The 25,842-nt window shown below is 39.7% G+C and overlaps 1 protein-coding gene across 5 annotated transcripts in view; it reads left to right on the top strand.

Moving 5' to 3' along the window:
• Nucleotides 1–23,152, top strand: part of UBR2 (ubiquitin protein ligase E3 component n-recognin 2) — a 102,573-nt gene extending 79,421 nt beyond the window's left edge. For 3 of the 5 annotated variants that reach the window (XM_040249678.1, XM_040249676.1, XM_040249675.1), the window contains 15 exons: nucleotides 1,471–1,574; nucleotides 2,234–2,312; nucleotides 5,647–5,795; nucleotides 7,060–7,115; nucleotides 10,470–10,566; nucleotides 10,822–10,889; nucleotides 12,094–12,229; nucleotides 12,766–12,859; nucleotides 14,109–14,239; nucleotides 15,241–15,349; nucleotides 15,650–15,706; nucleotides 16,006–16,083; nucleotides 16,760–16,930; nucleotides 19,073–19,174; nucleotides 20,936–23,152. In XM_040249678.1, the coding sequence (XP_040105612.1) occupies nucleotides 1,471–1,574; nucleotides 2,234–2,312; nucleotides 5,647–5,795; nucleotides 7,060–7,115; nucleotides 10,470–10,566; nucleotides 10,822–10,889; nucleotides 12,094–12,229; nucleotides 12,766–12,859; nucleotides 14,109–14,239; nucleotides 15,241–15,349; nucleotides 15,650–15,706; nucleotides 16,006–16,083; nucleotides 16,760–16,930; nucleotides 19,073–19,174; nucleotides 20,936–21,077 (1,573 nt within the window). In that variant the 3' untranslated portion in view covers nucleotides 21,078–23,152. Of the gene's footprint in view, nucleotides 1–1,470; nucleotides 1,575–2,233; nucleotides 2,313–5,646; nucleotides 5,796–7,059; nucleotides 7,116–10,469; nucleotides 10,567–10,821; nucleotides 10,890–12,093; nucleotides 12,230–12,765; nucleotides 12,860–14,108; nucleotides 14,240–15,240; nucleotides 15,350–15,649; nucleotides 15,707–16,005; nucleotides 16,084–16,759; nucleotides 16,931–19,072; nucleotides 19,175–20,935 lie in introns of those variants that run through there. The other 2 variants (XM_040249679.1, XR_005722730.1) reach the window with 2 other exon arrangements.
• The last annotated feature ends 2,690 nt before the right edge of the window (nucleotides 23,153–25,842 follow it).

The following is a 25,842-nucleotide window of genomic DNA, read 5'->3' as shown; positions in this document are numbered from 1 at the left end:
GTTTTGGCTCATAAAACCTTTGTATCAAAAAAGTAGTTTCCTTTAGAAGGTAATGAAATGATAAACCACAGCTGGGTGGGGATATCCCTCTAGGTAAATGCATGTTTTCCAGGTACTTTCCAAACTTTTTATTTAGTCATTTCTTCTAGCTGACCTATGAGATACAATTTTAGTTTTTAGAAAGGAACAGACCAAAATTTAAGTTTCTTGATCACCCATAAACACTATAAAGGATATAAAATTCCCATGAGTTCATGAAAACTGTCTCCTTTATTTCTAAGACCCCGCTTTAAATATCTCCTTCATACTTTCTTGAGACACTCAGTAAATCAGTGGAGGAGGGGCAGCTCAAACTGACCTTATTGAGCATACTAACAATTAAATACTAGTTTTTGCAATTTACTGGCCAATTGAAGAATTGGGCCAAAAAGTGAATATCTGTTAGTGTATTTAAAATGTAAAAATTTTGTTATTTCATGATGTTTAGTGTGCTTTTTAGTTATTCATGATCATTTTCCTTTCAGATATGAATTTGATGGTATCTCCTATTCAAACCTGACCTCTGTATACATTAAGTTTTATGAATATGAATCATCTGTTTATTTCTATGCTACTATTTGGGTTTAAATTAAAGCAGAGTCAGTTTTTTTCGCTTCAATTTTAAGAGTTCAAACTATGGTGTCTTAGTCTATGCTACCACAAAATGCTCTTAAAATACCATTAGATATGATATAAGCTCATGCTTTTTTAATCAGAAAAGAAATATCATGGTGCTGACTTATATCTGCATTTGAACTGATAAAGAAATTAGTCACTGTAAGATTAAGAATAGAATTCTCTGCGTGTAAAGAGAAAAAACTCACTTCTGTGGTGCAGGTTTTGCTTTTTTTCCCAGGAGAGTCAGTTATGGCACATTTGTTAAGAAGACAAGCTATCATGTCTGATGTAGCTGGGTTTGAATGCCACATCTGTCCCATATACAGCCTTAGTCAAGTTACATAGCTCAAAACCTCAGTTTCCTCATCTGTAAAATGGGGACAATAATATAACCTATTTTATTAAGAAAATTTTGAGGATTAAATCTAATACTGTGAAATGCTTACAAAATAACTAGGTGCTTACAGCATAATAAGCACTCAATAAATAGTATCCATGATGTGTTGGTTGTGATATTTAAGAAATACTGGCAAATTCTGATACTGGAAAAGTGAAATTTTTGACAAGTAACTCAATTTTATGCTAATAGTTAGTAGCATCATATTGACAAATAATACACTTCCATTTCCATTGACAAATAAATACCTATTCTAACTTTTAAAAGTAACAAATTTTCCCCAAGTTTTTTTGGTTGTTTCAGTATTTTAATGTTTGAAGTATGTTTAAAATATACCCGTGATGATTTAAGGAGTCTTTTTGTATCTTAAACTAAGCAACAACAGAATACTAAACACTCTCTATAATCTTTTCTAGCAGGTTAAATTTTTCAGACCAACCAAATCTGACTCAGTGGATTAGAACAATATCTCAGCAAATAAAAGCATTACAGGTTCTTAGGAAAGAAGAAAGTACTCCTAGTAAGTTCTGATAACCTGCTTTCATTTTTCCCTAACATCTGAGACCATTGGAAAATACAGTTCCAGAATAAATTGTTTTAAAATATTTTAAAAGTGAAACCTCACATTTTAAAATTTGATTTACTCAAATTTTCTTTATCTTAATGAACTAAATTTGAAACTGCTACATTACTCCTTATTCCTTGAACACACAAACTCCTGTGTAGTTTATGATAGATACTTCTCACTTATTTCCCCCATTTTATTGAAGAGCTTCTGGGGGTGGGGGAGATGTAACTGAGTATCGAAGAGCTGGCTTTATTCTCCATGGGCTGACTCACTTTATTGTTGGCATTACCAAAACCTTCCCAAGTTTGATAGGTATGCACTGCACTTCTGACCTTGAGGGAACGTGAGCTGAGCAGAATTTATACCATTGGTTTTAAGGAAACAAAACAGCGTACTCCTCCAGTGGTTGCACTATCAGGAGAAGCTCAATGATTGAGGAAGGTGTCTAGCTCATCCAGAGCAATAGTACTTTTCATGTTTTGAACGTATATTCAACACCAGTTTTCATTATGGGAATTTCTCCTGTTTTAATTTAGAAAGAAATTTATGGCTGAAATTTATAGAAATATTGTGGACTGAACAATAATAGTATAAAATGCTTGTTTCTGTAGTTACTGCCTCATCGAAGAATTTAGAAAATATGGATGAATTGCACCTTCCTGAAGGATTTAGGCCTGATTTTCATCCTAAGTGAGTATATTATCCCTTTTACATTTGGTCCACTTGAAATGAAAAATTAAATTAGCCATTAGTAAGAATATAAACTTGTTAAGTAGAGGAGCAAACTGTTACAGGACACTGATCTTAATAAATCCTGAGACTTAATGCAGGAATACTGATAAACACCTAAGACCTACATGGCATGTTTAATTCTCACAAACTTCTCCTAGGTGTTGCTGACTCCCTACTGTACCCCTTTATCTGGCTCTCCTTGATAGCACCTCATCAGTACATCTAAATCCAAGCTGCTCAGCCTCCTCACCAAAGTCCATGGTTCCTGCTGACTTCTGTATTTCTATTTACGGTCCAACCAACCTCTTAGTAACTCTGGATCAAAACCAGAGTGTTTTCAGCTTTATTTTAGTTCAGTATCTCAGTCGTGTCCAACTCTTTGCAACCCCATGGACTCTGGCACCCAGGCTTCCCTGTCTATCACCAACTCCCGGAGCTTGCTCAAACTCATGTCCATCGAGTTGGTGATGCCATCCTACCATCTCATCCTCTGTCATCCCCTTCTCCATTTGCCTTCAATCTTTCCCAGCATCAGGGTCTTTTCCAATGAGTCTGTTCTTTGCATCAGGTGGCCAAAGGATTGGAGTTTCAGCTTCAGCATCAGTCCTTCCAGTGAATATTCAGGACTGATTTCCTTTAGGATGGACTGGTTGGATCCCTTGCAATCCAAGGGACTCTCAAGAGTCTTCTCCAACACCATAGTTCACCACATTTTACCCCATAGCCAGTAAGTTACAAAGTATAGCCCAGATTCTAGAACTAGGCTGCATTTGTTCAGTTTCAGCACCACTGTTTATTAGCAGTGCAACTTTGTGCAGATCACTTAACCTCACTCAATTTCCTCATCTGTAAAGGGAAGAAAATAATATCTACCTCATATGTGTTATAAAGTGACATAATGCACTTAAAGTTACCTGGCAGCTGTGCCTGGCACATATGAAATATCTCAGCAAAAGTAGTGCACGTATGCGGACGTCCCTGGTGGCTCAGATGGTAACGCGTCTGCCTGCAGTGCGGGAGACCCAGGTTCGATCCTGGGGTCAGGAAGATCCCCTGGAGAAGGAAATGGCACCCCACTCCAGTACTCTTGCCTGGAAAATCTCATGGATGAAGGAGCCTGGTAGGCTGCAGTCCATGGGGTCGCTAAGAGTTGGACACGACTGACGACTTCACTATCACTGTCTAGTGCACGTATGCATGCTCAGTCACATCCAACTCTTTATAACCCTGTGGATGGTGGCCCACCTGACTCCTCTGTCCATGGGATTTCCCAGGCAAGCATACTGCTGCTGAGATGGGTTGCCATTTCCTGCTCCAGGGGATCTTCCTGACTCAGGGATCCAGGCGGATTCTTTACCACTGTGCCACCTGGGAAGCTGGCAAAAATAGTGCTAAAAGGTTTACATAGAATAAACATCAGTCATGTGCTGCCACATTCCCCCTTCCCATCCCCAGTCCTGTCGTTTTCTTCTTTCTACTGTTTCCTTTCTTATTTCTATTTAAGATGCTTAATCAACTGTGTCTTGATTCATCATTTTTTTTAAAGTATCTTTACAGAGACTATAGTAATGTAGGATTCAGCTTTTACCTCTTCCCTATTCACTTACTCCTCACCAATCTTCCTGTAGAGTTATTCTACAATTTTTGGTTAAATCATTTGTCAGTTTTTACGTTATAATTGTTAATACTGATTAGTTGTGTGATAAATCTTTCTCCTACAGTTTTGTTTTCCTGTGGTTAATAATTACCTTTTCTTTTTTTTTCTTTTTTTTAATGTACTTTGTTTTCTGTGTATATAATACCTTTTTTCCTAAATGCTGTTGTAGGTCTGTCAGATGCCTAGCAGTAGCTATTAGTGCTTGGATCCATTTGATGATGTTCTTCCCTGAAGCCTTCCTCCCACAGCCTCTGTCTTCTCACACCAATCAGGACAGGTCACAACTCTTACCCTAACACTCGCCCTGGCCATGCTCCTCTTGTTTGCTGGATCTTGTATCCTTCTCTTTCTTCATTTACTCCCTCACGTTGCATCCCTCAGCAGATTCCTGAGAAAAGGCGCCTGGATGTTAAATTTTCCATGTCTGAAAATACATTTCTTGTATCCATATGCTTGATGGATGGTTTGGGTATAGAATTATAGGTTAGAGTTAACTTCACATCTAAATGTTGAACACATTATTTTACTAACTTGTAGCACTTCACTTTCACTTTTCACTTTCATGCATTGGAGAAGGACATGGCAACCCACTCCAGTGTTCTTGCCCGGACAATCCCATGGGCAGCGGAGCCTGGTAGGCTGCAGTCCATGGGGTCGCTAAGAGTCAGACATGACTGAAGGGACTTAGCAGCAGCAGCAGCACCCACTGAGAAATTAACACCTGATTCCTATTCCTTTGTAATGTTATTACTTCTGGAAACTGTTGTGGTCATCTCATTAATTCCCAGTGTTCTGGAATTCCTATGTGATATTCCTTGGTGTGTGAATCTTTCTTCATTCATTTCGCTATGTGTATTTTCAGCAGGCTCTTTGAAGATTCATACCCTACAATTCTGAGAATTTTTCCTGGTTTTTCCTTAGATAATTTTCTCTTCTTGGATTTTCTGTTCTTCAAGCTAGTCCTACTGTTAGCTCATTGTTGGCCCTCTTGGACTGATCCTCTAATTTTTTCTTAATTAATTTGCTGTTTTCTGCACTCTCTCTCCTTCCCTGAGTTGCTTTTTCTGCTTCTCTGTTTTGGTGTTTCTCTCTTTGGTGTTTGATTCTTTCCTTAAATGTTTATTGGCCCTTGGGTGACTGTTCAAGAATAAGTCACTAGGAAGCTCAGTGGATACATGGTGGGCAGGTTGGAGCTTCCTGACAGATGAGCCTCGTAATGAGGAGATCAGGCCCCTACCAGTCTTTTTTCCTTGGGACTCCGAAAATGTCATTGTGTAAAAGCTGGCTTTTCCATGAGGATTCATCACTGGAGATGCTAAAATCAATGGCAGTGGGTGTACATTGCTGATGTTCTTGAGATGGAGGAAGAGGTCAAGGATCCTATAGTTTAATATGTAGACCTTCAGCCTAATACCTTGTTTTCAGGCCTATGCCTCATCACCACCAACCCAAGTTGAACATAACTACTCTCAGGCAGGGACTGTCTGCATGTCTTTAATTCCCCCTTTTCATACAACTGTCTTTAGATAGTTTAAGGGGTTCAATTCCAACATAGAAGATAGCTGTTAAGAACCTGAGCCATTTGATTGATGTAAGCACATTGTTGTGAGCTAATGCTATGCATATTCACTTTAGGAACCCTTATTCTGAAAGCATAAAAGAAATGCTAGCAACGTTTGGAACTGCTACTTATAAGGTGGGATTAAAAGTTCATCCCAATGAAGAGGATCCCCGTGTGCCCATAATGTGTTGGGGTAGTTGTGCATATACCATCCAAAGCATAGGTAAGAGATTTAGAATTGTGTCCTTTTTTTAATATAAATTTATTTATTTTAATTGGAGACTAATTACTTTACAATATTGTATTGGTTTTGCCATACATCAACGTGAATCTGCCATGGGTATACACGTGTTCCCCATTCTGAACCCCCCTCCCACCTCCCTCCACGTACCATCCCTCTGGGTCATCCCAGTGCGCTAGCCCCAAGCATCCTGTATCATGCATCAAACCTTGACTGGCGATTTGTTTCACATATGATAATTTACATGTTTCAATGCCATTCTCCCAAATCATCCCACCCTCTCCCTCTCCCACAGAGTCCAAAAGACTGTTCTATCCATCTGTGTCTCTTTTGCTGTCTTGCATACAGGGTTATCGTTACCATCTTTCTAAATTCCATATATATGTATTAGTATACTATATTGGTGTTTTTCTTTCTGGCTTACTTCACTGTGTATAATAGGCTCCAGTTTCATCCACCTCATTAGAACTGATTCAAATATATTCTTTTTAATGGCTGAGTAATACTGCATTGTATATATGTACCACAGTGATCTGCTGATGGACGTCTAGGTTGCTTCCATGTCCTGGCTATTATAAACAGTGCTGCAATGAACATTGGGGTACACATGTCTCTTTGAATTCTGGTTTCCTCGGTGTGTATGTCCAGCAGTGGGATTGCTGGGTCATAGGGCAGTTCTATTTCCAGTTTTTGAAGGAATCTCCACGCTGTTCTCCATAGTGGCTGTACTAGTTTGCATTCCCACCAACAGTGTTAAGAGGGTTCCCTTTTCTCTACACCCTCTCCAGCATTTATTGTTTGTAGACTTTTGGATAGCAGCCATTCTGACTGGCATGAAATAGTACCTCAAGAATTGTGTCTTTAAATCTAAAGCATACATTGACATGAGTTGTGTGCAGATTTCTGTATTTAAATGAGATATTTAAAGTGGGCAACATTCTTAAGCAATAATATAAAAACTTTGAAGCAGAAAATGTAGTATACTGACAAAATATTAGATTGACAGTTTATAAATTAACCACAGCCACAAGAGACTTATTTTAGTGGTGGTTATAGCTTCTAGTCAGTTAAAGTAATGTATTTTCACTTTTACTTCTCATGCACAGTTAATTCTTGTGAAATGACTTAAAAGATTTCAAAACCTGACAATATTATGCTTTCTGCAGAAAGAATGTTTTTTTACTTTTTTAAAAACTTGAAATATACAAAGCGTAAAATTTATCATCTTTACTATTTTTAACCGCAGAAAGAATTTTAAGTGATGAAGATAAACCATTGTTTGGTCCTTTGCCTTGTAGACTGGTAAGTTATCAGTTTACTTGATCCATGGAATGGGAAAGTAGAAATTAGGTTGTTCTGCTCTTTTTAATCCAAAAAACCTATAATGGTTATTTAAGCATAGATTCATTCCTTTTGTAGTAAAACCCATTTTCTATAACAATATTGAAGCAGTAATGTTTGCAATTTAATTTTTCATGATTTTTCATTTAAATAGACTTCATCTCTTTTGGTTAAACATGTAAAAAGATGGGGGAAAAACTAAAAACAAAGTGCTTGTTCTTGAATTTTCAGTTCTATAGTCAGAAATACTGAACAGAACATACCTCTACCATATTTGACTACCTGTTGTAAGCAGTGTGTAAATAAATACAAATTAATGTCAGAACAGAGTAATTTAATGCCTAGAAGAGTGAAGGAATATACAGCTAAAGCTTGCTCATTTTTACCGTGTAGCTACTATCAGCTTCATCTACTGCTTACTGTTCAAACTTACAGTTGTAAAAGTGCATGTAATTTTATTCACGTAACATCACCTGAGGAGCTTTTAAAAATGCCTAGGCCCTACTTCAGGTCAGTTAAATCAGAGTGTCTGAAGATGGGCCCCAGGCATTATTATTTTTTAAAAGCTTTGCCTGAGGCCAGAATTGAGAACCACTGATATAAGACCGATCTTTGGAGTTTTTAAAAAATACAGACACCTGGGTCGCTTTAAGTTGGAATATTTAGGAGTACGCCATGGTATTAAAACTGCCCTGAATTGTATTTTTATAGTAAATCAGTAGAATAGCAGTTTACTGTAGTCTTAGCTATGATATGTGGTGGATAGGATATGACTATCAGTGTTGACTGTGATATTTTTTGGCTGTAGTAAATAAAGAGTTGATAAATATGCTGATAAGGCAGTCACAAATGTATAGAATAGAGTTTATTTTATCTGGTTTTTAAGGCAGTTCTTCCATTTCCTAGATTCTATATACTTCACACCTCTTTGGCACCCTGTCTATTTCTCTGCTAATATGATTGTGTGTAATCGGTTTATATTGATTGTTATACCAGTCAGCCTTGCATCCCTGAAATAATCCCAACTTGGTCATGTAGGGCAGGGTTCCCAACCTCTGGCTGTGAACTGTACCGGTCCTGTTAGAAATTGGGCAGCAGAGCAGGAGATGAATACAGGCAAGCGAGCAAAGCTTCATCTGCTGCTTGCCATCACTTGCATTACCGCTGGAACCATCCATCCCCACCCTCATGCTGCCACCCCTGTCTGTGAAAAAATTGTCCACAAAACCAATCCCTGGTGCCAAAAAGGCTAGCAACCACTGATGTAGAGTAGCCTTTTTATATAACATTATATTTGATTTGCTTATATTTTATCTAAGTTTATTTTTCTGTGAGAAATTTCTAAGAGAAATTTAATTTTTTGAAGTATATAGTATATAGCCATTAGGGACAAACTTCTATTTTTTTGACTTCCACTTTTTATCTTCATTGATCTTTGTCTCCTATATCAGATGATAAGGGACCTTCGTAAGGTGGTTTATCTTTCTTTCCACCTATTGATTTCTGTGACATTCCTGGTTTTTTCCCTGTCTTGCTGGCAGCTTCTTCTCCATCTGCTTTCCCTCCTTTGTCCTATAAATATTATTTTAAACCCCCAGAGTTGGTCCATGACTCAGTCATGATATTCTTCCCTGGTCAGCCCTGTCTATGACTCTGATTTGAGTTACCTCCAAATGATTCCCACCTGTGGATCTCCACGCCTGACCTGTTACCATGCTGTCTGCTTTATTTTTCTCACCTGGATCTCCTAAAGGCACCTCAGATTGAACAATCCAGCCTAAAAATTTTTCTTCTTGTATTCAGTGTCTTGGTTATTGACACCAACTGTCCATCCAGGTGACCAGGCCAGAATCCTGGATGCATCATTTGGTCTGGATGTTCATGTCCGGTTGATCAGCAGAGATTGTTGAATTCCTCTCCTGCAAATTTGAATTTCCCTCTCCTGAAATTTGTCCTGTTTCTTCTATTCAGTTTATTTGGTTCAGCCCTGTATCTTTTCATGCCTAGATTATTATGATAATAATAACAACCATAATGATAAGATTATTATAATCATAATAAGATTATAATAATATCAATATTAATATATTGTATTTATAATTATATACTTTTATCATTGTAATTATTATAATTATGTTATATTTACAATTATATAATATAATGGTATTAATTTAATTATTCTTGATTAATATTATTATAATTATATAATAATGATAATAAGATTCTCTACCCTGAATCTCACTTTCTCCTAACATACTATCAGAGGGGTTCTCCAAAAAGTATCCCCAATCATACATCTTAAATGTTATTTCTCCATTATCACTCACTTCCTGCCAGTCTCCACATCCATTGTCCAGGATTACAGAATCATTACTGGTCCCCAGATGCTAGTTCCAGGCTTTTGCCTCTGCTCAAGTGCCCAAAGCAGACAGCTCCTCTTTAAGAAGCTCTTCAAGCTTTGTCTTCCCTGGGAAATTTCTGAGCCATGAATGGGATATCGCTCATCTGGGATCCTGCTTCCATTAGTTGTCCCCACCTCCCTTTTCTTTCCCTTCCCACCCTCAAGGCTGTGAGCTCCTTGACAGAGCAGTTGGGAGGGTTGAATTTTCATTTTAAGATCTTCAAAACCAAGACCAGTGTATGGTAGGTCCTCAATATCTACTGAACCAAACAACATTATAGAAAATGTAGAAAATAGAGAAGTAGGAAGAAAACTTAAGTCAGTCACCCATTTGTCTTTTTTCATTAGCTTGTTTATACTTTTATTATAATAGATATTTACATGTAGTTCTGTTCCCACTATATTCTTCACTTTAAAGTTTTCTCCTTGTTGCTACATAGTCCCCATAACAGTTTTTGATGTTTACTGACACCCTGGTTTTATACAGCCATCTTCCATGAAGTTTCCCCAGTATTGGGAATATTTCCCACATTTTAGTGTATTTCTTTAGACTAAATACAAAGAAATACTGCTTCACATTCCTGAGAGTCTCTGTTGTTTACTGTCTTGAGGCGTGTATCCTTCCTAACTTTTCCATACAGAACTAGCAGCATGGTGATAGGAGATAACTTTGTTTTATTCAGCGTACAATTAGATATTTTCTATTCCATTCATTTCACATTAGAGACATGTCAGTAAAGATGTCATAAGAAAAAAAAAAAAAAAAGATGTCATAAGATTCAGTACCATACCATCTAGAGATTTCGTTGTGCTTCCAACTTTACTTCAACTAGCTATGCTTTGAATGAGCATTCTTAGAAGAGAACTACTTCATATGCTGGCTTCTTTGTTAACTGTGTCAGTCTCTATTTCAGGATGACTGTCTCAGGTCACTAACAAGATTTGCTGGAGCACATTGGACAGTGGTGTCACTTTCAGTGGTGCAAGGACACTTTTGTAAACTTTTTGCATGTGAGTATTAATACATGTACCATATGTGTTATGGTAATTTTTCATCTTCTGTAATTTTGTTATTAGTAATGAAACTTCCCTCCACTATGAAAAAATATTTTGGTAATACTGTTTGTCTTATATGCAAGTTCTAGCTATGAATTCATTTATAGCTTGCAAAAAATAAATTCAAGCTAGGTTATATGCATGTTAAAAATAATTTAATACTTACATTGATATATAAAATATGATCTTGTGTTTTTCTTTAAATATCAGCACTGGTGCCTGGTGACAACCACAGAGACCTTCCATGCATATTAGATATCGACATGTTTCATTTATTGGTGGGTATTTTATAATTTGTGTTTGAAATTCTCTCTGTCATACTCTGTAGCTTCATCTTAGACTGGAGTATTGTAGAGGCAGACAAGAGGAATTATCATCTATTGTTCTTTAACTACTTCTGAGTATAATTCTTTTCTGAAGATACTTTAAAAAAAAAGTGGTAAAGAATCTAGTTGAGAGACTTGACCTGGGTGTCTAATCCAGTCTCTCTCATTTTTGCCTTGTGGCTGAGGTCAGTACTGTAACCTCGCTATGCTTTTTACAATAAAGAAGTAAAAATAACACTCTTAATGTAAGGGCTGCTGCCAACCCATACAGTGGTTTGGGGCAGATACAGCCTTTTGGTTCCACTATTTAGTAACACACAGTCCCTTAGTGTGATTTAGGGCAAGTCATGTCTTCTGAGCAAGTGCAGTCTGGTTCTAGATGAGCACTGGCCAAGCAGTGCATGGCTAAAGTTCAGCCCCCCTCAGCCAGGCTCCCTTTCACAGTACACTGAGTATACCACCACACACAGCAGCCCCAAGTGCTGCCCCTTAACCACTTTGGGGCATCAGATTCTATGCCTTTAAGTTTGTTAATACCTACCTGATATGATTGTGTTAAAACTCAGTGGGATAATCAATGCAGCGCTCTTAGAGCAATTTTTCCCTAGTAAATATTAACCATTGTTATTGTTCCCATCTCTCCTGAGAACTACCACCACTGACACCATCATACAGGCAGCAGGAGACTCACAGTGGAGCTAGCATTGAGTGGGCACCTGCTTTCACATTCATCTTCATTTAGTCTTTACATCCTTACTACTAAGGTATTAAAAACACATATTATCTCCAGTTTTCCAACAGGGAAACTAAAACTCCTATCTAAAAGGCTCACAATAGAATCTGGGATTCATACCTGGATCTTTGCGGGTCCAAAATTCATGCTTTTTCCGCTGCTTACTACCTGGAAAGATTTCAAGCTTTATTTTTGTTATTATTAACAATAAATGTATATAGGGGAATCACTGGATAAATGAGATAATAATGTTCTAAATAATTGTCTTTAGTCAGTCCTAGTGGAATTTCTAACACAGGTACCCTTTAAGAACAACAGATTTCTTGGGGAACTGAGTTCACAAAAGGATCGCATTAAGGAAGTGCAAATGTGTTCCGCAGTGAAAGGAAAGGCGCTGTGTCTGACCCTGTGTTTGCTATCCAGGTGGGCTTGGTCCTTGCCTTCCCTTCGCTGCAGTGTCAGGACTTTTCAGGGGTCAGCCTTGGCACTGGGGACCTTCACATTTTCCATCTGGTTACCATGGCACACATCCTTCAGATCTTACTTACCTCATGTACAGGTAACTCCTTTTTGTCAGATTCTTAAAGGAAATCATTGAATTTTCTCAGCTTAAAAAAAAGTACTGAAGGAAAAGGCGCTTGGATGAGAATAATACATAAATTTATAATAAGGCTACTTGTAATGGTAAACAGTAAAATAAACAACAAAAATCTGTTTATCCTCATGTGAAAATTTTTGAAACAATTTCCCTTCTGTTAAAAAATCCCTTAGTGATGTGAATGTTTATACTTATTTTTTTTTTTATTTCACATGTTTAGTAATATTTGTAGTACCACAGACTGTATATTTAGCAGATTTTACTCACCACTTGCTGCCTGGTACCCTGGGGCACATTCACGTCCTCTGCCTAAGAGGTTCCTTGTTATGACAGTAAACTGTGCTCAGACCTGAGGGATTAAAGTTCTGTGTGTTTCGTGGGAGTATTTTCATATTACATGTGACTGTGTAAATATATTTGAGTGCTTAAATGATGTATGTGGTCAGCAATCCACTTAGTAGGCAAATGCAGGGTACTAATATTGCCTTGTTTTTCAGAAAAGAGTGGCATGGATCAAGAAAATGCTGCTGGCAAAGAAGAAGAACTAGCAGTTCTTGCTTTGTATAAAATGATTCAGCAGTATACAGGAAGGTGAGATCATACGTACTCTTTATATGATAGGCAGTTCCCCAAATATTGGGAGGTGATAACATGAAAAAGGAATTCATTTGGGGCTTCCGTGGTGGTGCAGTGGATAGGAATCTGCCTGCCAATGCAGGGGACATGGGTTCGATCCCTGGTCTGGGAGGATTCCACAAGCTGCAGAGCAAGCCCCTGCGCCACAGCTACTGAAGCCCGCACACCTAGAGCCTGGGCCCCACAGCAAGAGAAGCCACCGCAATGAGAAGCCCACACACCACAACTGGAGAGTTGCCCCCACGCACCACAGCCAGAGAAAGCCCACGTGCAGCAGCGAAGACCCAGCATAGCCACAAATAGATAAATACCGCAATGTGCACATGTCAGAAAAAGAGGTGGGGGTAATGGAGTTTGTTTGCTAAATAAAGGAAATTGCTGTCTGTTGACCTATTTAAAAAAGAAGGTGGGGGATCTGCAGGACTCCCGAACTTTCACTATACTAACATGATTGGGAATCTCTGCAGGAAAGGTAATATACAGTGCTTCCCACACATTTTTAAGATAATATCCAGGGCTGGTAGAAGTTCTCAGAACCTCATATGTTATTGGGGCTGCTGTGATTTGGTTACAACAATTTCACTTGGCTTTCTAATAGTAGATCTCAGGAACCATACTGTGTGTTCTTTAACTAAATTATCCCATTTCTGAGAATCCATACTAACAAAATAATCCACCTATAGAAAAACCTGTAGACAAAACAGTGTACACTGATATTATTTATATTAGCAAAGAGTTTAAAGCAATCTAAGAGTTTGCTTACAGGGGAGTAATTTAGTGTAGGTCATGATAGGTATTATCCAGAGTATTAAAACTCTGATAAAAATTATGGTTTGTGGTATTTGAAAAATGTGGGGATTTTTTAATGTTAATTTTAAATTTCATGTTACACTTATAACTGTGTTAGACTGATTAGTATGAAAGTAGTTTGCCAGAAGGATACTCACTAATATCAAAGTTACAGAATAACGGATAGTTTATTTTCCAGATTTTCTCTTTTTGTAGCTATATTACTTTTATAAATTTTAATAACAGTGTGGAAGGTATATCACCAGTTATACCTGTAATAGTCAGGGCTACCCACACCTTTGACACCAATCTGCTGTCACTTCCAAATAGCAGTTGTCTGTTTTCACACTGTGCTATAACTAGAATGAATCATTTTTAAATTAAGTTTCCCACTTATCATTTTTCTCTTCTTTAGTGCCTTGAAAGAAATGCCCTCTGGTTGGCATCTGTGGAGGAATGTCAAAGCTGGAATCATGCCTTTTCTGAGGTGTTCCGCTTTGTTTTTCCATTACTTAAATGGAGTTCCTTCCCCACCTGAAATTCAAGGTAATTTCTAATTTATTTCAAAATGTAGGAAATGTGTGTTGTCTTTCACTCCAGCAATTTCAGAATTAAAAGTGCATTGCAAAAATTAAAACTTATTAAAACTTTAGATCGTAGCCAGTTGAGTGCTGATGTACATAATTATAGAATTAAATGCATATTTATGTAAATATCTGATTTTATTTGGACCTCAGTAATGTACTGATTTTGTACATGTATAAAAATATAGTTTGGCTGTCAGATGTTAAAATGTTCAAGTATATATTATTTATAAAATGGGTTCTTCAGATTTTAAAAAGGGAAAACTGAAATTCAGGTGGTTTTTAACACGAAACTTGGCATTGAGGTTCAGAATACTCATAATTGCACGTAAATCTGATTTTAATATAGGAGTTAATTTGCTATTTCACAGTTATTCTCTATGTTCTGCTTCAATTCATTTCTTGAAAGTAGTATACAGGTAGACTGTTTACTGTATCTCATAGTGCCTGGCCCAGGGCATGGGGCACCTGCATGTAATGTCACTCTCTACAAGTTTGTTGAATAGCAGCTCTATCTATCTAGTTGTCCAGGCACCATTGAGAGAACAGTTTAGACTTCCTAGTCATTTGCAGTGATGATTAAATGAATGTTTGAATCCATCTCTCAGTTGTCTTATATTTCTGTACTGCTTTTATACTTTCCTGGAGCTCCCCATATTTTATTTTTGTCATTTAATGTTCACAAATAACCCCATAAAGCATATCACACAGGACAGGTGTCCCATTTTGCATATGATAATACTGAAACATCAAGAAATTGTGGCCAGTTTAGTAAAGGAGTCGCCTGACTCTGTGGATTCCTTCCTGTGCCATTTTCTTTACTTCCTACAGGTTATGTACCTAGCAAAATTGAACTCTTCTGTCTTGTGTTTTTTTTTTGTTTTAAACTCTGCTGTTGCTTACTCTAATGTAGAATCTGCTCTTAACTGTTATATCTGTATCTCTTTCCTTCTCTATTTACAGCTTCTGAAACAAGCCATTTTGAACATCTATGTAACTATCTTTCCCTGCCAAACAACCTCCTTTGTCTTTTTCAAGAAAATAAGGAGATAATGAAATTACTGATTGAAAGGTAATGATGATACAATTTTCTTCTTTATGTTGCAATAAATATATATATATATTTGGAAACACATATTTTATAAAATTCTCAGATAGTGAGCCTGGCAAAATTCAATTCTTGTGATTCATTAGGCCTTCTTAGTTAAGGGTTTACCTTTGTGATAAGATTTTTGCCAGGCCCAGTGAATAGCATAAGTAGATTTGCCTGGACAGAGAACAGTAGTGGAGATATTTATTTCCTCGTACATTTAGTTCTAGCCCTTCAAAAGTAAAATGTTTTGTTTTATTTTTTCCTCCATTTACATTAAAGTTGGTGTCATAACATCGAAGTTAAAAGATACCTGGAAGGTGAAAGAGACGCTATAAGGTAGGTTAAAGATTGTCAAACCTCTTGGTTGTGGGTAGGAGGTAGGGAGGAAGCAAGATACAAGTGTAGAGTACTGTCTGTTGTCCTGACAGTTTTTATGCTGAGTTCTTTAAGTAAAATGTGAGTCCTCAGGCCCTGTGTTATTGAAGAGTGCATTTTAAATTTCTTGCTATAGCTTCTTGCTGCAGTGGTAGCACCCATTTTCCCTTTATTTGACTAAGTCAAGAGTTACTTTGTTATCGTTAAACAATATTCCTCCTATTAACTGAGTTTTTGTGTGGCTTTTGTTTTGTTTCTAGTTATCCAAGAGAATCTAACAAATTAATAGACCTTCCAGAGGATTACAGCAGCCTCATTAATCAAGCATCTAATTTCTCGTAAGTTTTGATATTAGTTTATTGAGCGTTTCCTGCCACTGTAAACACTTGTTCTCTACACAGAATGTTCTCTTCAGTTTGGGTAGAGAAATTGTAACATCAGGAGGACTTTACACTATTTAACTCATAAAAGAATGATCCCACCATCTTACAGAATAAAATATGAGAAACAGGATGCTGAGGAACAAGTTTGATTCATTACAGTTTATCTAAACCATTTGCACTTTAAGTAACACATTAACTAGATAGTTATATTCCTAAGCAGTATATATTATATTGCATATATCATTATTTTAAGCTTTAAAATAACATTGTACCTCTTCCTGTGGCTTTTTTCACTGGCATTGATTGTAAGATTTATTTACACATTTGACATACATAATTTTTAATTCATCACTTTTCACTTTTGCCTAGCGTTTCATTATCTGAGAGTAGCAGCATTCACCTGTTTTTTCCTCCTATTGATAATGTTATTTCTCCTTTCTCCAGTTGATTGTTTCCAGTACCTGATGTTGGTGTGTATGTGTGAGCTGTTATCTATTCCAGAATGAATTTGCCTGGGCTGTAGTCTGTATGGATCTTCAGCTCTACTTGATATTGCAGAGTTTTTTCCCAGGATGGTTTTACCACCGTCAGCTCTTTAGTCTTCACTTGTGCTTTTTTTTATTCCCTGAAGGTGCCCGAAATCAGGCGGTGACAAGAGCAGAGCCCCGACCCTGTGCCTTGTATGTGGAACCCTGCTGTGCTCCCAGAGCTACTGCTGCCAGACGGAGTTGGAAGGGGAGGACGTGGGGGCGTGCACTGCTCACACCGTCTCCTGTGGCTCTGGGGTGGGCGTCTTCCTGAGGTAAGGCCCTGGAAAGAGCTATCTAGCTTAGATCTGCCACCATAGATGTCTGTTGAGGAATGGACACAAGAAACTGCTACATTGAAGAGGATTAGAGGCCACCGTTTTGATTAATTTGAGGAAAACGGGGAGCCTTGTCTCCACATCTCATATCTGACTCATGCTAACTCTGTGCTGATTCTTCCATTGTCATTTCCATCCCCATGACAGTGCTGTTCTTTCTTTGCGCCTCGTTCTAATGTGAAACTGCTAGCTGTCTTTGATTTTCTACCCAAACACAGTCAGAATTACTTCCTTCTTTTGTTACAATGGCAGGATTCGCACAAAGCACAGGCTGATGCAGGTGGTTGTGTGTATTCAACAGTGTACAGCAGAGACTTATTAGTGACTGTGTACGAGGCATTGAGAATGCAGTGGTCAACACAATAGACAAAAATCTGTTTTCATGGAGCTCATTTTCTCGTGAGGGAGATAGAAAATAAGAATTTAGAAAGTGATCCATGCAGAAGAGAAAAAATAAGGCAGGGAGGGGAATATGAAATGGCAGCTGAGGTGGATTTTATTATAGATAGGAAACCAGAAAATGTCCCTGGGAAGGTGTCTTGAATAAAAACCTAAAGAAGAGGGGAGAACATTCTAGGGTGCAATGAGCAGCAAGTGCAGAATTGCTGGGGGGTATGCCTGCCAAAAGACTCTGATGCTGGGAGGGATTGGGGGCAGGAGGAGAAGGGGACGACAGAGGATGAGATGGCTGAATGTCATCACTGACTCGATGGACGTGAGTCTGAGTGAACTCCAGGAGTTGGTGATGGACAGGGAGGCCTGGCGTGCTGCGATTCACGGGGTTGCAAAGAGTCAGACACGACTGAGTGACTGAACTGAACTGAACTGAACTGTGCCTGCCATGTTCAAGAAACAGAAAGGACAAAATTCTTCAAACTGTGTTTTAAAAATGGATACATTTTATTTAAAAAATTATACCTCAGTAAAATTTATTTAAGAAAAGAGGGAATTCCCTGGCAGTCCAGTGATTAGGACTCCAGGTTTTCACTGCCGAGGGCATGGGTTCGATCCCTGGTCCAGGAACTAAGATCCCACCAGCTATGCAGGATGGCCAAAAGAAAAATAAACAGCAAAGAGGCTACTGCCACTGGACTAGTGAGGACAGTGGGGAGAGTCGTGGGCTTGGTATGTTCCCTTGACATCTCTGAGTGAGCTGGAAGCCATCTCAGGGTCTGAAGAAAAATGACGTGAGTTTGAGCTCCTCTGGGACATAGATTTTAGGCACATCTTAGTACCCCCAATATACTACAGGTTCTCAGTAAATGTTGAATTAAGCTGAATTACGAACACCAGAAAAAGTTAAGCAAACCTCTCAACAGAATCAGGAAACTTTTTTTAAAATACAAAAGTAGCATTTTACTTTGTTCAGTATATTTCAGAATGCTTTTGGTCAAGTTGGGGTTGCTTTGTGTTTAGGTCAACATAATTTATAATGTCTGTGTATCATTTTTTTAATGAATAATTTTCTCATAATAGTGGTTGATACATCAGTAACTACTTTTAGAAGTTAACTTTCTCATATTTAATTTTTTCAATGCCAATTTTATATGAGTTGTTGAAATCTAATCCTAAATGTCCCTCTTCCTCCTGATATTGATAACAATATAGTCCTTTTAATCATTTTTAATACTTAGGCATGTGTTGAGAGGGGAGTTGGGGAGAGAATGGATACATATATATATATATGGCTAAGTCCCTTCACTGTCCACCTGAAACTATCAAGTGTCTCTGCTATAAATTCCACTGCTTGCCTTCCTACACTAGTTTTGTTTTATATTTATTGATTGAAGTATAGTTGACTTAGGATATTGCAGTAGTTTTAGGTGTACATCACAGTGATGTAGGGGTTTTTTGTTTTGTTTTTTTGCAGATTATATTTCATTATAGGTTATTACAAGTTACTGGGTATAATTCCCTGTGCTGTACAGTAAATCCTGATTGTTCATCTGTTTTATGTATAATGGTTTATATCTGTTAACCCCATACTTCTGGTGGTTTTGTTGATTTCTCTAGGACTTCAGTCCATTTGTAACTGAATCCAAATCTTGGTTCCTAATATATAAATTGGTCTCTCTACAGAGTACGAGAATGTCAAGTACTATTTTTAGCTGGCAAAACCAAAGGCTGTTTTTATTCTCCTCCTTACCTTGATGACTATGGGGAGACTGACCAGGGACTCAGGTAAGGCCCATCCTGGGGAACTACGTTGGCTGGCTTTGGGCCTCCAGGACCTTCAGCCTGAGGTGATCCCGATGAACCCTGTGGTCCGGAGGCCTGCCTGCTACCTGCCCAGGGCATTAGCACAAGTGGCTGTTGTCTGTGGACTCTTTCAAGGAAGCTCCCCTTGCTGTCTGGGTTGCCATTCCCATTGCTAGCCCTCAGAAAGTCATGAGGGCCATCACGATACATAAGGGGGAGAAAATGGGGCAGACATTTTTTCCATGTCTCAGTCCAGAGAACTGTTGAATGGTCCTGCGGCATCAGGCGCTGCAGGGAGAGTGCACTGTGACTTGTGCAGTCTTGTGTGTGAGACCCAGTATTCTTCAGGTGACAAAAAGCAAATCTTAACTGAGAAGAGAAGCACTTACCTTACTACATAAGAATCCGGGGGACAAAGACTCGGAACATATGGAGCAATAAACAGTATTTGAGGCAGTATTCTGCTCTGGTAGCACCGACTGCATCAAAAGCAATACACGAACAGTAGTTCCTTTAAGCACTATTAAAGAATTTTCAGACTGTTTATTTTTTCCAAAATGGGGTAAAAGTCTTAACCTACATGTAAGTTCCCAGGCTTGGGGAGCAGAAGTTGAAGGCCTGGAAACCATGGCAAGATAAGTAGTTGGGCTCCCCGACACTTGACTGACCGCAAGCATACACTTCTGCCACCAGTTGATGGTTCAACCTGGTGCTCTGAGAAATGCCTTAGAGCCCTTAACTTTGGGGTGATTTGTTATATAATCACTGGTAACTAAGAGTTTTATTTTTGTCTCTTCTGACTTGTGGGTATTCCTTGCGTATTCCAAATGAATTCCTGGTGTATTTCTAATGACTCTCTGCCACCCCTACCATCCCCGTTCGTCCCTTGCCACCATAAGCACGTGGCTGACTCCTGCTGGCCTCAGTCCAGTGCCACCTCCTCAGAGAAGTCCTCCTGACCTCCCTGGCTAACGTGGCCTCTGAGTAGGTTTGTCACATTGGCCAACTTCATTTTCTTCTTAGCTCACGTTATGACCCAGAGTCACTGTGTTTACCTGCCTACTGCCTGTCTGTCTCCTGGGCTAAATTTTATGTGGCCAGGACAGTGAACTAGCATATAACAGGTTCTAAATAAATACTGTTGGATGAATAAATGGAAGATTGAATGAAAAAGAAAAAAAGAAACGTGGGCTCTTAGGAGGAGGAGCCCTGGATGAAGAGTTGAGAGGACTGGTGCTCTGAGTCGGGAGCCAAGGCCCTCAGGCTCACCAACTCCTGTTCTCTGGTTACGTTGGACACCAGAGTTATTTATGTTTGGCTGCTTTGCTTAAACATTGGATCTAAAAGACGTACTTGGAAGAACATTTTTACCTGTGTAATGTGTTCATCCTCCCCCCTGCCACTCCCTGTTTTACATTTTACCAGCAAAATGGGCAATGAATGCGTAGTTTAGCCTCTCAGCGTCAACCTCCCGCTCAACCCCACTCTCCTGTTCCTCACCTCAGCCTGAGTCAGTATAGTTTGCTTTGTTTTTCTCTTCTTTTCTACACTTACTCCCCTTCAGCTGCTCCTAGCAAATGGTCAGAGCTAACATATTAATAGCCACAGACGCCTGCCAAAGAGAAATTTTGCAGAGGAGCTAAACCCAATAAACTGGTTAACTTCCTAAACCAGGAAAAGTTGGAGTAGAATAGATGAATACGCCACCAAATGCCTCCTGAGTGACATGTGTCTTCTTTCTAGACGGGGAAATCCTTTACATTTGTGCAGAGAGCGATTCAAGAAGATTCAGAAGCTCTGGCACCAGCACAGCATCACAGAGGAAATTGGACACGCACAGGAAGCGAACCAGACACTGGTTGGCATTGACTGGCAACACCTATAGCTACGTCACTACCAAATACATGAACTTGGATTTGTGTAAACCAGCTGGCTTTTCAAGAAAGAAAACAGGAAATAGCTCTTCTGAATTTGGAAATAAATTATTTAAGCTTTTTTTTCCCCCCTCAGTTTTTATTTTTATAGCTTCTGGCTCCAGGAACTGATGAAAATCATTTTCTGCCAGCAGATTTTCTTGGATCATTTGCTGTGTCCTTCAAACATAACTTCTTGAATTTTCGAATCCAGGAAGGAGCTGGACTCAGCCCATTTGCGGGCATCTGACTGCGTTTGACTGTTCCCCAGTCATCTGAGCCACATTACTGAGCACAGGGAACTCCAGGCCGGAAGCTGATTCAACAGCGGCAGGAAGCAAAGTCTCTGGTCTTTTGGGGGTCACACTTCCTGGTCCCGCTCAGTGACTCTCAACGTTGGGGCTGGATCAGTGTACCCACAGCTGATGGGACCCTACCTCTAAGCAAAGCAATGTATTTCGAAAGTGGCATTCCCTGTTTCCACTGGCTGTGAGGGGGTTGGGGGACACTCTTGCTGGAGGAGCCTGTGGGAATCCAAACGGGAGATGGTGGTGTCTTTATGTGCCAGCTGATTTTCTGGGCTGTACAAGGTTGGATTCCCACCTCTATTTTTTTTTCTTCTTCTTTTTGCAAGGCTTTTGGCTTTGAAGAAAAAATACTCATTTTAAAGGGCTTTTTGAAAACTTAAGAGTATCCTAATTTTTCAAATAATATATTCTGTTATTTCTAAGACTAAGTTGAAAGAGTGTATTCATCTAGAATCAAGCACTTGCAAAAAAAATGAGAATTCAGTGTTTTGAAATTCCCTCACCCCCACCCTTCCAGCATTTTCTGGAATAGATGAATTGCTGTTTACCTGCTAGTTCACTTAGTACATTCCTGGGACAGCCTGTGTGCCCAGGCTTATTATTATTTTTTAACCTTATTGTTCTTACTAAGAGGTGCCTTCCTAGAATGATAGCCGCTTAGTAAAATTGTTTATAACCACGCCATGCCACCCACCACTCTCACGTGATCATGTGTGCTGAAAGCTTGGGTACGCGGAGGGTGGTGGCAGATTTGGTGGAGGAGTCAGTTCGGAGTCTCTCTGAGGAGGGACTAAGGGATGAATGAATAATAAATAAGAGGCTCTTGGACTTTTTTAGCCAATGCAGATAGCCGTTTCACTCAAGTTTTCTTTGAACTGTGTCTGAAAGTTGTATCCTGCTCAGCTTCACACCCTCCACAGTACACCCAAGAGGAAGGCCGGAAATCCAGACGTTCAGCTAAAGGCAGTGGGGATGCGGAAGCCACACTTGCTACTTCACCGGGGTGGTGTGTGAAGAACCCCTTCCTCTGAAAGGATGAACTTGACCCTTCTTGCCTGGGACTGACTCACCCATCTGAGAGGAGGCGCTTCTTGCCCAGCAGGAAGAAAATCCACGTTAGAACCCAGGGCTTACCCCCCTTTCTGGCCTTTCTCCCTTTCTGGTGGTGTGGTCTGTGGATGGCATCATGATTTTAATGTTTATTTTGGCCTTGGTCACATCCCCACTCCTTTAGCTTTTAAGTCCAGCTTCTTTTCGCTTTTCTCCAGTTGTTAACCAAGCTTAAATTCTGAATAAAACCAGGTTTCTCCCTCTGTAGTAGGATTATAAACTTCTTCACTAAATCATAACAATACTTCAGCTTTTAAAACTGACTTCATATAAGCCTGCTGTTAGCAGAGGGTGTCCCTGGATTCTGTTTTCTGAGAAGGTCAGGGAGTTTGAGAGAAAGTGAATTTACATCAAGTAGCAACACACCCTTTTACCTTCTGGTGTGTGTATCATTAAGCCAATTGTCTTCCCCAACTAAGGAATCATCTTAGTCTTATGATTTGTTCCGCATGTATTATGTTTATTGTAGAAATGTTTATATAAACATGCTTTCCATATCAGGGAAAAATCATATCTGTTTAATAAATTGGCTATAACTTTATTATCTGTGGACAACTTGTAAAATTGGGAATGTATCATATGTAAAAAGTTTAAAGATATCCAAATAAATGCTTTAGGTGTTGACATTACTTTGGGTCTGCCTACGTTTCCTTTATTTTGTTTCACACAGTAAAATGCAGTGGAATTGTCCGCCATGTCACCTTGCTACAAATAAAGTGGGACATCTGTATTAGCTTGAAATTTAAGATGCTTATATTATTAGTGTCAATAATTATGGCTGTTAGCCAAATTATTTTGACCTTCTGAAGAAAGCTTGCTCATCATTTCAGCTGATTAAGTCTCATATTGATTGATTATGACAGCTTGTGACCTTTCTGAACTATCTTGGACCTCAAATCACTGGGAAAACAGGGCCCTCAAAGCCTCTCCCAGCTGGAAGTTGTTTCCAGGTTTAAACTCTTCTTGCCTGTTCTTACCTAGTGATTGCCAGGTCCTTCTTACAGTCCCCAGACACATATACCAAGGAAGCTGCCTGCTGCATTTGCAAGGGAGTCATTGCCTACGAGCGCTCTTGAAAATCCTCTTGAAAGGAAAGCATCAAATAAAACAGCTTCCACTGTGCTTCCTCTGTCTCCCGGTCATTAATGCTGCTCCTAGTTTACTCCCTTCCCTGATCCTAACATCAAAGTTCCAGGACGCATTAAGTCCCTCTGACATGCTCCCTTCTTACTTTGTCCCTCCTTCTGTTTTTTCTTAAGTCAGGTTTATTGAAGTTCATTTTCCAAATAGTGAAATTCACCCTTTCTAGTGGATTATTTTATACATTTTGACAAATGCATGCAGGTGTTTTCTAACAAACCACACTCAGTTTGGTTCTGTTGCATCACCCTAAGTTCTCTTGTGCCCCTTTTTGGGCACCTTCCCCAATCGTGACCCCAAACAACCAGTAATTTTTTCTGTCCCTTTGTCTTGCATCTTCCAGAATGTTATATAAATATATCACACGTAGCGTTTTGAGTCTGGCTTCTCTCTAAGAAGACTGATGCATTTGAGAGCCATCCGTGTTTTTCCTTGCTGAGTCGAGCTCCATTGTGCAGATGTTTACACAGTCATCAGGTAAAAGACATTTGGGCTATTTTTCATGGTTAGGAACACAGCCGCTACAGACATTGCTGTTTGGGTTTTTGTGTGGACCTGTTTCCATTTCCCTCAGGTTAAGAACTCAAGAGTTGTTGCATATCTTAATCTTCTTTATACCAGGCTCACATGACCTTCTTCACTTTGCCACTTAACATGCATCCTCTGATTTAGAGGACAAGATATAATGCCCTCAGGAATCAAGGTCTGATATTTCCTCTCTTCCAGCCAATCTCGTCCTCTTAAGACCAGGAGGGCATCCTCCCCCAGAACTTCCCTGTTATTCCCGCACATTCCTAGCCCTTCACACACAGTGCTGCTGGCTGGCTGCACTGCCTTTGGATCTGGTAGCAGGTCAGAGGCCCTGATGGTCCTGCACCACCCCAGGCCTGCCCCTGACTAAGCTGCAAACCTGCTGGCCTAGCGTTACAGGTGCCTGCAGAAGGAGAGAAGAGGCGGGGGAGTGTGCAGAGCAAGCGCCTAATCTTATTAACCTGAATTGAGGTTACTCAGGGTTTATTGACTGGGGGCTCAGTCCTGGGCTAGAAAATGCTGCAGGAGGCTGTGTGGTCTTGAGCTGAGGCCACAGATACTAAGATACCTATTAAATGTTCGGAATAGCTGTTACTGCTCCTTCACTTGGAGTAGTTGTTTTAAAAACAGAAATTCCAAGATACTGTCTTTATCTCTCACTTTCCCCCGGGTTGGGCTGGCAAGATGTGAAAAGCAGAGTCCCTTGGGAGAAATGAACTGACACTGGCCCAAAGAAAGACTGAGGTTAGACGCAGGAAAAAGCTGGTCCCGGTCTTGCTGGGCACTTGTGGAGGACCAAACAAGATGGGCAGTTTCCTCTGGCAGCTACCTGAGAAGACTGTGAGGATGGCATACCACCTCAGTCAGAGATGCAGTCTGTATGCTGAGAAAGCAGCTATCGGGAGTTGCTGCCTATGCATTTTGCTGTGTGGTAGCCCAGCTCAGGACATTCAGACAAAGACCTGAGCTTAGGTTTCCCTCCCCCAGTATTCCTTCTTTGCTTTTCCCGAGGCTCCTTTTAAAATAAACACTCAAGATGGAGCCTAGCCCAACCACCTCTTACGTAATGGGTGCTCACTGCGCTGTCCTCTGCCTCCTGCTTGCCTGACCTGGGGTGAAAGACTGTCCCCCCGGCTCAGTCCACAGCCCCCACCCCACCCCTTTTCAGTTCTGGGACCTGTAAGAGAGACTTTGTGAATTTACCCCCTTTGTATAAGCGCACTGCCTCCAGTGGTTTCACTTCCCCAGCATGGGACGTAGGATGCTGAGGGAGCTTCCTGCATTGTGTCTTTTGCCTCCTCCTCCAGCAGATTGTCATCTGCATGTCCCTAATTCAGTACACCAGCTCCAGGCTCCCTACACAGTCTGCTCTGAATCAACTGATATTTATTGTAGGGTCTGTTCACCCTTCATCCTCTCAACAGTGCTCAAATTCTGACCAAGCATGGGGTGGAGGCGGGGGGGAAGGGGGGGAGATTTGGAATTTTTGCTTAAATCCCTAAATTGAGATTCCACATACTAAAATACTAAATTCCGTTCTGGTCCAAATACTAGGAAATGTTGAGATTATTTGGATAATTTGATGGCCTCTGTTCTCACAGATCAAAGGTGAGGTGACACCCAGGCTGTTGAGACAGCTCCCTGATCG

The sequence above is a fragment of the Oryx dammah genome, unplaced genomic scaffold, assembly GCF_014754425.2.
Source record: "Oryx dammah isolate SB20612 unplaced genomic scaffold, SCBI_Odam_1.1 HiC_scaffold_11, whole genome shotgun sequence".
Lineage (NCBI taxonomy): Eukaryota > Metazoa > Chordata > Mammalia > Artiodactyla > Bovidae > Oryx > Oryx dammah.
Note: the sequence above shows the minus strand (reverse complement) of the source record. Positions and strands in the feature narration are given on the sequence as shown.